Source organism: Eretmochelys imbricata, chromosome 1 (genome assembly GCF_965152235.1).
Source record: "Eretmochelys imbricata isolate rEreImb1 chromosome 1, rEreImb1.hap1, whole genome shotgun sequence".
NCBI classification, from domain to species: domain Eukaryota; kingdom Metazoa; phylum Chordata; order Testudines; family Cheloniidae; genus Eretmochelys; species Eretmochelys imbricata.
In genome coordinates, this window is record NC_135572.1 from 149,423,857 (window position 1) to 149,437,707 (window position 13,851).

The window sequence follows — 13,851 nt, forward strand, 5'->3', positions numbered from 1 at the left end:
AAATGAAAAGCACTATATATATATATATATATATATATATATATATATGTTTAACACTATTATAAATGCTGGAGGTGAAAAGGGGTTTGGGGGTGGAGGCCACATAATAACCACGTGACCCCCTAAGGGTTCACGATCCCCAGTTTGAGAACCCCTGTCCTATACGCAGAAACCATTTAGATACAGTCCCAAGAAACTGTATCATAATAGATTTTTTAAATCTAATTTATCTGACATCATTCATTCATCCTATTCAAACACATATTTTGTTTTACACATGATTACACATCAAGTGTCAGATTACAATACTATTGCTAGCATTGAGTAGTATTTTATTTCATAAATAGGCCTAATGACTTGAATAAGGCTATTTGTAGAGTTAGATACTTTTCAACGTAAGTAAGAGTATCAAAACATGGCCCTATATATGCTGAGTTATATCTAACCACAATACAGGACTTGAACTTACAAACCTTATCACCACATAAAATATTTATTCCTGAGTGTTATTTCACTGAAGATATTGGTATAGCACTAGTATTAACCACTGCATACTCTAGTAATGGTTTGCAGAATCCAATCCATACATGATGTTTTATAACTACTTTAGATTTCTCAGAGCACAAATGTTCAAGGTCCTTACTCTGGTATGAAAGAATAGGGTAAAAAAATTCTCAAAGATAAAACTGACAGAGCTTTACATTTATCCTTTGCAATGATTTGCTCTAAATCTGGCATCTGCTAGTAGAAGAATAAGTAAATAAAGAAAATGCATCTTAATGCATAGAATTTTTAATACCAGAGATCTAGGGGACTATTCACAACTTGTTACATGAGACTTTATTGTTAACTTGAGCTGCACACCTAATTCGCCTATCACTGCACTGACATTAACAATATTTGAGTCATATTTTTTCTTTGGATTCTTAAGTAGAAAGTATTTATTACAATTTTATTTTTTCATAACTGAATGGAAAATGATCACAAACCAAACAGATTGCACAAATTACATTGCCAATGTAACAAGAAATGTTTTGTTTTTTATTAATAAGAGGAAGAGGAGGGACAAAAAGTCCATGTTTCATTGTAGAACTGACTTTGTATCAGTGAAAAATACAGAAATTTAAAAAAGAAAACATTACCTTAATATCAAAAGCTCCTAGTTGGCCCACTTGGTTGTAAAGTTCTAATTGATCCTTGACGGGAGATACCCACAGTATCAGCTGACTTAACTGTTGTTCAAACTGGGTGAAATTATTTAGCAGATGCTCAATTTCTCTTTCTTTCTCCGGTAGATCTTTGGATACCTTAAAAATACCAGAAATTTGATTTGAGAAAAAAATAAGCTACATATAGCAACATAATAGTACACTCTTTTATTGTTAAGAGAGCATAAATCATATGCACACACTGGGTGGGAGTTAAAGAAATAAATGCACATATTAAAGGACTGTACTACACAATTGCATATATTTACCACAACACTCCCCCCTGGAAAACAAGTGATGTCACATTTCTCATGTTTTCAGTTATTCAGATGTACACTGTGTGCTACATAAAGGAAGGTTGTTTTCTCAGGAGGTGAAACTGTTTCAGCATCAAACCTTTTACTTTGAATATAACATTTTAACAATGAATATACAAATCTGAAAAGGGTTAGCAGTTTATTTAAGTTCAGACAAACATTCAAATGTCCAGATGCTAATTCAAACTATCTAAACCTCTTAAATCTGGAAATCTCATGAGAACATGGGTTTTCTTAAAAGATCCTTTCTTAAAAGATCCTTAAAGATCCTTCTGCTTGTTTCCAGTCAGGTTGGAACATGGAAGTACAGATAAAAAAAGTACACAAACAAAAGAAAAATAATAAGGGGAATATATATATATATATTTACTAGTGCCTCCAGTCTGAGTTCTACTTGTTCAGTTTTTAGGCAAAGCCCAAGGCAGGTTCATATTTATCCACAGCAATTCTCCTATTCTCAATAGCATCAGAAAGGAAGATTTACTAGATGGTATAGCACTAGTCCACAACATAGAAGTGCTTGAAATTAAGACAAGAATAAGATGGACATAAAAATAGTAAAGAATAAAAAAATCAACGTTTTCTTCTTTCCAGCATCCTTTAAACCAATGCGGTGCTCACGTAGTATTAAAAAAGATGGCAATTAATTATTCAACTTGGACAAAAAAAGTGGGTCTGCTCTGCAGATTAAGAAAATCAGTCTTCCCTGTGGCCACTGTTTCTAAGAGCAGGCTTTTACTAAAATGGCTCTTTTAAAAGTAGCAAAATGAGGGAAGCATCTGATAAACACAATATTCCCTTTGGAGTTGCACTATATTAATGGAAGCACTACTATGCTATTGGCTGACTACAAAAATATTACTGATGCATACTACCTACTAATCTTTCATCTCCGTTATTTACATAACACAATAAATCTAAATCCATTAGAGACCAGAATGCAATGAAGGTTTCTATGAAAAACACAGCTGAGATAAAGGAAGGAAAATATGATTCTCATGACACGTAATTTTTACTTTGTTTTTCCAAACAATATTCAATTTGAAAATATCAATTAGACTAAATCAAAGGAACAACACTGTTGTATATAGTTTATTTTAGAACATCAACAGGTTTTTGTCATTCATATATTTCCCCAATATGTTAACTGATTTTCACTGTTACTATTTTTCCTTACTTCTCTAACAAAGTGGTTCACAACCTGTGGTGCAATCAGCACACAGTTGCGGCCCATGTAGATGTATAGGTAGTATATATATAGTGTGGGTGTGACCCTAACAACACAGAACGCTGCATATACAGCCCACAATGGTAAATAGGCTGAGAACCTCTGCTCCAACATCTATTAAGAGCTGACCAATAAGTCAAATCCCTTTTTGTTTTCTCTTAATCTTGTTAAGTATAATAAAATCACTTCCACTCATAGTACAGCATATGTCCCCTGAGGTGAAGGAAAACAATTAAAAATGCATCCATTTCCCTTACGTGTTAATTCAATATCTATGCAGACATTGGCTTAATTTCACAGAAGATTAGCTTCATCTTTCTTGCAACATTTGAATGTTAATCTGCAATGTTTAGAAACTTTAATATTAACATAAACATTTCAACAGAGATATTATTCTTGAAAGTAAACAGGTGATCAGAGGTCCATTATATAAATGTAAGCCTACTCCTTAAAGTTTTAAACAAACTAATTTCAAATCAACATTTATCAGGGGTGTTAAGGCAAGTGTGTTAATAAGAAGAAAAGAAACATTAATGTGATGGTTTTCTTTTTCCAAAAAGAAGAGTATAGTTAGCTATATTCAGCTTCTAACATCAACACGTACAAATAATGCGTAAACTAAAACAATTAGGTTTTACGGTCCGCATTATAAGTTATTGACCCTGAAAATATCATGTACACAGGAAAGATGACTTAATAAAATGAGCTCTCTACCTTTCCAGACTCCTGTAGTTCTTTCAAGAGTTTGATTTGTCTTGTGAAACCCCAAGTTTCACCTCACTTAAAAGCTTACAAAATCAGACATAAAAATGCAAAAGTGTCACAGAACACTATTAATGAAAAATTGCTTAATTTTTCATTTTTACCATGGTATTATAAAATAAACAAATTGGAATATAAATATTATACTTATATTTCAGTGTATAATATACAGAGCAGCATACACAAGTCATTGTCTATGAAATTTTAGTTTGTACTGACTTCGCTAGTGCTTTTTATGTCACCTGTTGTAAAACTAGGCAAATATCTAGATGAGTTGATGTACCCCCTGGAAGACCTCTGAGTGTAGGTTTGCCAACTTTCTAATTGCAGAAAACTGAACCTCCTTACCTTGCCCCGTCCCTTCTCCAAAGTCTCACCACTGCTCACTCCATCCCCACTCTCTTCGTATAGTTGCACCTCAGATATAGTTCCAAAAGTTCACTGTCTTCCTTCTAAACAGAATAATCCCTGGAGTTTTTGTTTTTTTCCTGCAGCCCCCACAAGCAATTTGCACAGGGCCAGAGAGGGAGCATCTCTCTCCCCTCCCTTCTCCCCCCACATGACAGGAATATGTGAATAACCTTTTGACGACCTCCTTTAACTCGCAGACCTAGTGAACATAATTTTTAGTAAGTACATACAAAGAAAAGGAGTAAGTGTGGCACCTTAGAGACTAACCAATTTTTACATACATAACTCCACACATATTTTCCATATATACATCTCAAAATGATTATGATGACCATCATGACTCAGGTTTTCATTAAAGATGACATTCTTTGGTGGACTAGTATGTAGACACCAGACCAGGGGATTCCTATAACCCCTTATGTACCCCTGTGACCTCTGCCAGCTGATATCAAGAAGTTCTGGGGTGGTCATACTCTGTTCATAGAAGAGTTTAATCCTGAGCTAAATACTGTAGCACTGGCATGGGATTATCTTTTTAAGAAGAAAAACTAAATTTGTAAAATGGTTAATATTTTGGAAAAAAATATTGTATAGAGTCTATTATATATGTAAGATTCCATGTCCACTAATTTATCATGCAAACAAAAAAGTCATATCTATAAGATGAGTTAACTTCTTAGATGAGGTCTTGAAAAGCATCCAATATTATTCTATATATTCCTAAACCTAGGGCATGAGACTTATTACTCAACATAAAGAAACAAAGACGAGGACTCCAGTAATAGTTATTTTAAAAGCACCTGAGATTAGCAGATTTTGACAGTATGTCAATCAATGAAACCCTTGTAAGAGCCAAGGAGGGTGTTCTATGTTACCATATGGGAAACCCAAATTCTCTCACTGCTGAGAGAAGTCTCAGGCAAGACTATTATGAAGTGAATGCAACAGAAAAGGTTTGGGACCTGTTCAATACATTGTTTTTACCATAGCCAGCTGACACCAATCAAGAAAAAGTCTGGTCAGCTAGAGGAAATTAGAAGCACTTCTCCCAGCCAAGGGAGGAATGGGAGAAAACAAGCTAACAAGTTTTAAGATAGAGTTTGATAAATTTATGAAGGAAATTATATGATGAGGTTGTCTGAGATAGCAGGGGACTGCATTCAATGACATAGGAGGTGCCTTCTAATCCTGGATTGCTCCATACATAGGAATATGTATTAATAACCTGGTACACTGGCTTGGCTGGCAGCAAATCAACAGAACATAGAAAGATACACCTTTGTCTGCCTCCAGAGAAAAGTGGATCTGGCAGAAAGGTGGATTAAAGAAAGAGACTCTGACTTTAACATCAAAGAACCTTTGCAATTTTGGCCAGGTGTGTCAAAATATTAATTGTAAAACTTTGGATACTGAAATTTGGTACTTCAGTTGAAGAGTTAAATTAGACCGATTGACAGCTTAAGTAATAGAATAATTGAAAATATTTAAGCTCTAAATTGGCAAACAGTAGATGATGCTAATTTTATATAAATTGACCCAGGTTTTCACAAGATGTTCATTACTGTTGTAGTCTTAAAATGAATACCATTTTGAAGCAATTTAATTTTACATCGCTGAATATTCATATTTTTTACTGTCTGCATTTAATATAAATTTAAAAAAAACTACCAGAAAAGTAATTAACATCTTGGGGAAATATTGGAATGTTCTGAGAAGTTTGAATAAAATATCCTCAGCTCAAAAGTTTGAATCTTTATACAAATATTTTCATATCTCCGCTCTTACAGACCTAAGAAATAATCCCAAGGGCTGTTTCCAACCTTAGGTGTTAGATGACCTTTTATCCCTCATTAGGAGCTTAACTATCACTACAACAGGCCCTTCCCCTTCCTTTTTCCTTTAATGTAAAACTGCTCACACTATTGTGCTTTGAAACTTTTCCTATGAATTTTTTTTTTGGCTGATTGTTCAGCTCAAAGATATTCCTCTGTACATTGCATACTGAGACAGAAGCAATGTGGAATGCAAAATCACTGCTGTAGTCCAAGGCAGAAAAGACAGTGACAAAGTGAAGAAGAAATCACTGCAGTTGCAATCTAGGCAGTTAGGCTGGAGTGATATTAGAAGACAAAAAAAAAAGTGAAAAAGTGTAGCAAGTCTGGAAGAAAACAGTTTAACCTAGGATTACAAACACTAACTGTAACTGTACAAACACTAACTGTTATTGCATGGCATTATTAAAGGATAGAGTACAGTTATGTGCACTAATTATGCGTGTCCATAGCTTAACATGATTGGCTTACTTTTAAGTTTAACCTTAATTCAGAATTTCCTGGGTCTATAGTGTTCATTTTACCCTAAAAGTATTGATGCACTTACTGATCTTTTAGTATAATTCAAATTTTGGTAATGAGAAGAGTAGAATGATTCACCTGGCTCTAAAAAACCTCCTACTGGGTTGTTCATCCCCCCCAGCCCATGTTCAAATAAAATCTATTAGTAACCACATATTATGTCTTACTACAAATATGATTATGTTATTAATATTACTGTAAAAGTTGTCATAAATTCATTACAAATGTGAATGAGAGGGGATAAAATAGTTCTAATTAAATGTGGATTCTTAAAAAGTACATAAGATACATCAACTGCCATGAATTTTTACTGCACATTCTTTTATCTTAATTATGAACAGAGAGAAAACAGGTTCTAACTAAAACTATCATTTGACATAATAGCATAGTGTGAAATAGTCCACTGTGTCACAGAGGGTTTGGCCATGGAAGGTGTTAGGTTTAATTTAAAAAAAAGATTAAAAATCTATCTTTTGAAGAAAAGACTGTTTTGGATTACTTACAGGACAGTAGCTGCATCTTGCAACAAAATACTAAGAATTCTAGGCGCAGAAGTCATACCGACATTTCTTTGTTGTTGTTGTTGCTGGATTTTTGTTTGTTTGTTTTTAAGTATCCTAAATTTTCACATAACCATGCAGGGTTCATGAAACATTAAGAATCTTAATGGGATAAGAGAGAGAGAAAATGTATGTCTAGTAAAAGATTTATTGACCTATCTGACAATTAAGCAGTCAATGCATGTGGCTTCCCAGAAGAAGACGCATAGCTGCAATATCTAATAATGATCAGAGGCAAAGGTGAATGCAAAACAGAGAGAGGCCACAACTTTATTAATTTAACAATGGGTGGGGCACTATCTGCCCCTTCCCTCTGACACTGCAGATATTTAACTAGGTCCAGTTTGAAGTTACAGAGAGCACACCATATAACCAATGAGTTGGGACAGATCCTTGTAAGTCTAACCCCTAGGACTCAGCTCAGTTTTGAGTGTGCTCATTCTCTCCACCTCTCACAATGGGGGCAGAAGGCAGCAAGGTGGACCATCAGTTTGACAATTTTAGGTCTCCCCTTCTCCTTACAGGCACCCTACCCATGTCAAGCTTTCTTTTATCTCTGGGAGTTGGTCCTTTAGCTTTTGCCTGCAGTAGACACTGGCCAAAAGTTGTGACAGACATTACTGTATTATTTCCTAACAGTGAAATTCCTGCATCCTTTTAACCTAAGCACTGCAATGCTCTGAGGAAGCTGAAAAACCCTCTAGACTCTTACAAGTTCTGGGTCAAGGGTAAAAAATTCCTGAACTATAGGGAGGAAGGGCAGGGCAGCAATCATGGTGAGATGTCCCCCAGATGACTGGGAGGGCTTTACACTGAGTGGCAACATGAGAGAAACTCAAATCCCCTTGCTCCCACCTGACTGGCCAATGGGAGACAGAGAAGCCCCTCGCTCTCCCCCAGACACACACTGATGTCCATTGTGAGGCAGGAGAAGGGGCTCAGCTCCAGTATGTCTGGGCACAGGATCTCCCTGTGACAGACCTTACATACTACTATAATAATTGTTGTACAAACTATATCTTGTGAGGTATCATTTGAAAACTCATAATTTGATGGTCAATATGGTCCTGATAAAATACATGTGGCAACACATAATGTGAGGTTATTTGCATTTAAGCAGTAAACAGAGTCATCAAGCAGGAAGGAAAGACAAAGGAAGCTCAAATAGGTGGAAAAAAACAGCAGGGAATATCCTTCCATATAGATTTTTTGTCTCCTGAATCTTAGCTGGAAATGTTTTTTTTTCAAAAGGGGGACTGTAACTATAAAAAGGAGGGACAAATACCCCAAGTGACCCCCTCTCTCCATCACATTCATGGCACCTGAAGCAACAAAGGAAGCCTTTGCTGGATTCTGAGAGAAATTTGTTCAGTAAGACTGCTCAACGCATATGTTGGGAAAATTTGCATGACTGATATAGTTTGTTAAGTTAGACACCACTAGGAGTGTTCTGGGGGTCACCTGCTATATAACCAAGGCTGGTAAGAGCCAAGGTCTGGCTCGCTGCAGCACACAGGGACATAGCTGGGACCGACTTGCATGCTGGCAGCTGGTTGTGAGCAATCCATACTGGAGGCTACAGCAGCAAAGCATTGTAAAGGGCAGGCCAGGTTAGAGGGCAGGCGTGACATAGCTACCCAATGGTCTGGATTGTACCCTGGTATGTCATAATGGTACCAACACTGTCAGCTACCTCTAAAGCGTACTGAGATTCCAACTATACTGGACCTCCTCTCTCTGAAAAAACTGGGGTTGTTCCTCAGCTTCTCACAAGTGCACCTGGCAACTACTAAAACCTCCCCCCGCCACAAGTGGACAGCTATATAGTCTTTGCCTATCTGGTTAGAAGGCATGAGTGACACAGCTACTCTTTAGTATGGCTTGTACCCTGGTGTGTCAAACCCCCTCTCCTTTTCAGAAGTTGGGTATCCTCCTGCTGGCCCAAGCAAATTCCCACCACCCTACCAAAACAGGGCACTGTGCCATATGATACACTTTATCACATCTTCCACGGTGATATGATGTGATATGCCATCAGTACAGCATGGCATGATTTAATATAACGCTACCCATCAAATGTCTGAAACACACATAGACTCTTTTACACTCCATGCAGAATTCGTACAGAGTAGTTCACTAGTTATGTTCATACCTGTCTCCTTTGTTGACAATATGTATCAAACAACCTGAAGATTCAATTATGGTCTCATTGACATTAATGACAAAGTTCCAAATAGATGGGAGCAGGACTGATCCCTTGAATTAGAAACAAGTGTTCAATTTGAACATTACTTCATTTCTAACTATGTGGACACAGTAAACTATCCCTCTGGGGTATCATTTTCTGAGGGTGAATAGTCAGGCATTTTGTTATTTTACATGTATGAATTAGGGAAATTCTGTAGAAATAGTTTTAGAAGAGTGACAAGGTGGACTGCATTACTAATCAGTGATATGCTAAACTTTCCCTCAATTAAAAAAAAAAAAAGCAACCACAACCAACAAACCAACAAAATTTGTTTTTGTCAAAGGGAGTTGTGTACATGTGACCAAGGACAGAATTTGAACATCAGATACAGGGAGTTCAATTTAAAATAATAAATAATACACAGAATACTTTATAATAAAATACATACACTGGGGTCATTACTACCAGCTCTGGCAATCAGCTGACACAGGCACTTAGTATTTTGTCAACTAAAAAAGTGCTAGACATATTTATATTCCTTATATTGCTTCAGGCTAATTCCTCTGGTGCCCTCTGGCAGTTTTCTACTGAACTACTTTAAATAGCTCCAGGAGAATTCCTCTTGCATATGTCCCCTAATTCCTGCTCTCATGTACTTCTTGCACACAGTTGGTTGTAGGGCTGCTACTAGCAAGTCAGACTCTTGTACTAGATTTGGACTAACTATTGAGTTTCTTTTACAGAGAGATACTAGAGATGTGTCTTCCATGAGATCCTTTCACGAACATCCAGGAATACTGTGGCCAGAAAAAAAGCAGTAAATGCTCAGAACATCCATAAATCCCAGTAATCCACAATTGTTGGACAACCTCTGGGAGCTATGGTTAGTGGGTGCCTGCCAGACTTTTATTTCCCTTCTCCCACTGAAGACTAAAGCAGTGTATAGCTTGGCTACTCCACAGAATCTGGACCTTTATATTGAAATAAAAAATAAATGAAAAAAACCCCACTTTTCTTTTAAAATAGTTATATTTCAAAACATATTTCTACATATGAAGCTGTACAGTGTGCACTACTAATTATAAAAAAAAAACGTATTTTCACTTAATGTATATGGATAATTCTGCTACTTATCTATTCTCCATAACAACGGTCTCCCTTTTAAGGAAACAGTTATTATACAGAGATTTTTACAAGCAAGAAGCCCCTTTCTCTAGCTAACTATCTCTTTGTAAGCTAACCATTATGTCTCAGTATCAGAGTGGAACATATAATTGGATCCTAAATGCAGCAATTCTGACAAACGTGATGGAGTACAAGTTTGAATAAAAAGAATGTAATATTCTTGATAGGTATGCTTATTCCAAAACAATTGCTGAGCTTCAGCAAGCATATGAAGTTTATTGAGACATTATAGATAAAACAACAGAGTACAGCATGCTAGTTTTATTTTACTGTTTAAACACTGAGGCACAGATGGGAGTTCAAATGTTTTGAGACAGTTAATCTTCTGAGGTATTTGGCTGCGTGATAGGTAGTATCTAATTCCCAAAGGTGCATACACATCATATGAAATAAATATAATAATATATTATGGTTGTCAAATTAAAAGACAAGCATAGGACACATTTTCTTGTTCCAGAAAGGCTGGTTACAGGGGATGGATTTAACTATGAACTAATCTAATATACAGTATCTTTATAACAACAGTAGTGCATTGTGTGGGTGCTGACAGTCAATGCTTGTCAACAGAAATACCACAGATATTCTAAATGGGGGAAAAAAATGGTATCTTGCATCCTGATCCTGCAAACTGTTCAGAATTGCTACCCTCTGTGTAGGTGCAGACATCTGGCTATATAAAGCACTTTGCAGGACCAGGGCCTTGGATACCATTTTATGGTGAATGGTGACGAATGCCAGCTTTTTAATATTCACCATCATTTACACACAGAAAAAGAGAAAATCTAATGCACTGGAAAAATTACTTTCCTTAGACAAGCGGGAATTAGGAGCAACTTCCATTTTGTCCCCCTTCCTCCCTCTTCAGCTAAGCGATGCTAGCAGGGAAAAAGATGGAAAGGAATGAGACAGGAGGAGACATCTGCATCAACTGCACAGCAGCCAACCTATGGGTATGTCTACACTATGAAATTAGGTCGAATTTATAGAAGTCGTTTTTTTAGAAATCGGTTTTATATATTCGAGTGTGTGTCCCCCCACAGAAAATGCTCTAAGTGCATTAAGTGCATTAACTCGGCAGAGTGCTTCCACAGTACTGAGGCTAGAGTCGACTTCCGGAGCGTTGCACTGTGGGTAGCTATCCCACAGTTCCCGCAGTCTCCGCTGCCCATTGGAATTCTGGGTTGAGATCCCAATGCCTGAGGGGGCTAAAACATTGTCGCGGGTGGTTCTGGGTACATATCGTCAGCCCCCGTTCCCTCCCTCCCTCCGTGAAAGCAAAGGCAGACAATTGTTTCGCGCCTTTTTTCCTGAGTTACCTGTGCAGACGCCATACCACGGCAAGCATGGAGCCCGCTCAGCTCACTGTCACCGTATGTCTCCTGGGTGCTGGCAGACGCGGTACTGCATTGTTACACAGCAGCAGCAACCCATTGCCTTGTGGCAGCAGACGGTGCAATAGGACTGGTAGCCATCATCGTCATGTCCGAGGTGTTCCTGGTCGCCTGTGTGATGTCGATCAGGAGCGCCCGGGCAGACATGGGCGCAGGGACTAAATTTGGAGTGACTTGATCAAGTCATTCTCTTTAGTCCTGCAGTCAGTCCTATTGAACCATCTTATGGTGAGCAGGCAGGTGATACGGATTGCTAGCAGTCCTATTGCATCATCTTCTGCCGGGCAGGCAAGAGATGAGGATGGCTAGCAGTCCTATTGTACCATCTTCTGCTGAGCAGCCATGAGATGTGGATGGCATGCAGTCCTTCCGCACCGTCTGCTGCCAGTCAAAGATGTAAAAGATAGATGGAGTGTATCAAAACAAGAAATGGACCAGATTTGTTTTGTACTCATTTGCAAACCCCCCCCTCCCCGCCCCCCATCTAGGGAACTCATTCCTCTAGGTCACACTGCAGTTACTCACAGAGAAGGTGCAGCGAGGTAAATCTAGCCATGTATCAATCAGAGGCCAGACTAACCTCCTTGTTCCAATAAGAACAATAACTTACGTGCACCATTTCTTATTGGAACCCTCCGTGAAGTCCTGCCTGAAATACTCCTTGATGTAAAGCCACCCCCTTTGTTGATTTTAGCTCCCTGTAAGCCAACCCTGTAAGCCGTGTCATCAGTCGCCCCTCCCTGCGTCAGAGCAACGGCAAACAATCGTGCATCTGAGTTGAGAGTGCTGTCCAGAGCAGTCACAATGGAGCACTCTGGGATAGCTCCTGGAGGCCAATACCGTCGAATTGTGTCCACAGTACCCCAAATTCGACCCGGCAAGGCCGATTTAAGCGCTAATCCACTTGTCAGGGGTGGAGTAATGAAATCGATTTTAAGAGCCCTTTAAGTCGAAATAAAGGGCTTCATCGTGTGGACAGGTGCAGGTTTACATCGATTTAACGCTGCTAAATTCGACCTAAAGTCCTAGTGTAGACTATGGCAGGATTGGAATCAAAGCAGGCTTTTGTTGAGCCCAGAACTTGTGAAACATAGAAACTGTCACAGGAACAGGAGTTACCATTTTCTGTCTCTAGCCCAAAGTGGAGAAAGTGTTCCTCACTCACACTCCTACTTTCAGAAAAGTTTATTCCTACTAAAATGTGCTTTCCAGGCCGTGTTGACTATCCCAGCGGGTCCTGGCATTTTATTTTCATATACCAGGTAGGATTTTTCTGTATACATTAACCACTGCATTTCTTTCTCCTGTATGAGTGTTGAACAGCCTATTTTGTGGTATACACTATGGATGGGAAAAAGAGGTATTTGCCTTGAGAGTAAATATTTCATTTTTCCTTTCTCAATTAGATATACAGGATTAGATATACCAGAAGGTATTAACACACTTTTATTTTCTATAAATATCAATCTTACTTTTAGGACTACTCAAGCAATCCATAAACAAAGGTTGTCTAGCTAAGGAAAATGGTCGAAGTTTAAGTCACCTGTAAGGGGGCTTAGTGCTTTTTCCACTTCTCTCATGGAGGTTGCAGGTAGGGAGTCATCTCCTTCCATGGATTGGAAACAAACCTATTATTGGAGACTGATACCACGTTGTTCATGGGAGGGGGTCTATGCTTTCCGTGTGGCCACTCGTGCACTAATATGACTTGAGTGCTTTAGTCAGATGAACCAGGGCAGGGAATGAAGAGGAGGTGTACCCAGCTAATGGTATAAGGTAGCTCACATGAAGAGACGTACTGCTCCCTATTAGTCGTGCACTAACTACCTGCTGGGAGGCAACAGCACACACAATTCATGTTAACGAAAAAAGCTGAAGTTAATATTGTCAGTTTTAACTAAATGTTACGTATGTATACTTCTGGTGCCTACCCCTGCACCACTGAAATCAATGAGAGTTTTACTGTTGGCCTCAGGGGGATGAGATAAAGCTCTTAGCATTCATTAAGTGAGGGAAGAACAGACACAAACAACGAGGCAAAATGAATTCACCATAGTTTAAGGCCAGAAGGGATCATTAGATTACCTAGTAGGACCACCGGTATATCACAGGCCATTAAAGTTCCCCTATATTGAACCCTATGAACCATGTTTGACTAAATCATAAATTTGTGTTCAACTAAAGCATTTATTCCAGAAAGGCAACCAGACTTGACTGAGAATTCACTACTTCCTTTTGTTAGTTTGT

General features: G+C 38.2%; 1 protein-coding gene across 1 annotated transcript in view; it reads right to left on the reverse strand.

Moving 5' to 3' along the window:
• Window positions 1-13,851, reverse strand: part of DMD (dystrophin) — a 1,498,644-nt gene that overhangs the window by 623,925 nt on the left and 860,868 nt on the right. Inside the window, exon 43 of the mRNA XM_077807212.1 lies at window positions 1,143-1,307. Within this exon, the coding sequence (XP_077663338.1) occupies window positions 1,143-1,307 (165 nt within the window). The remainder of the gene's footprint in view (window positions 1-1,142; window positions 1,308-13,851) is intronic.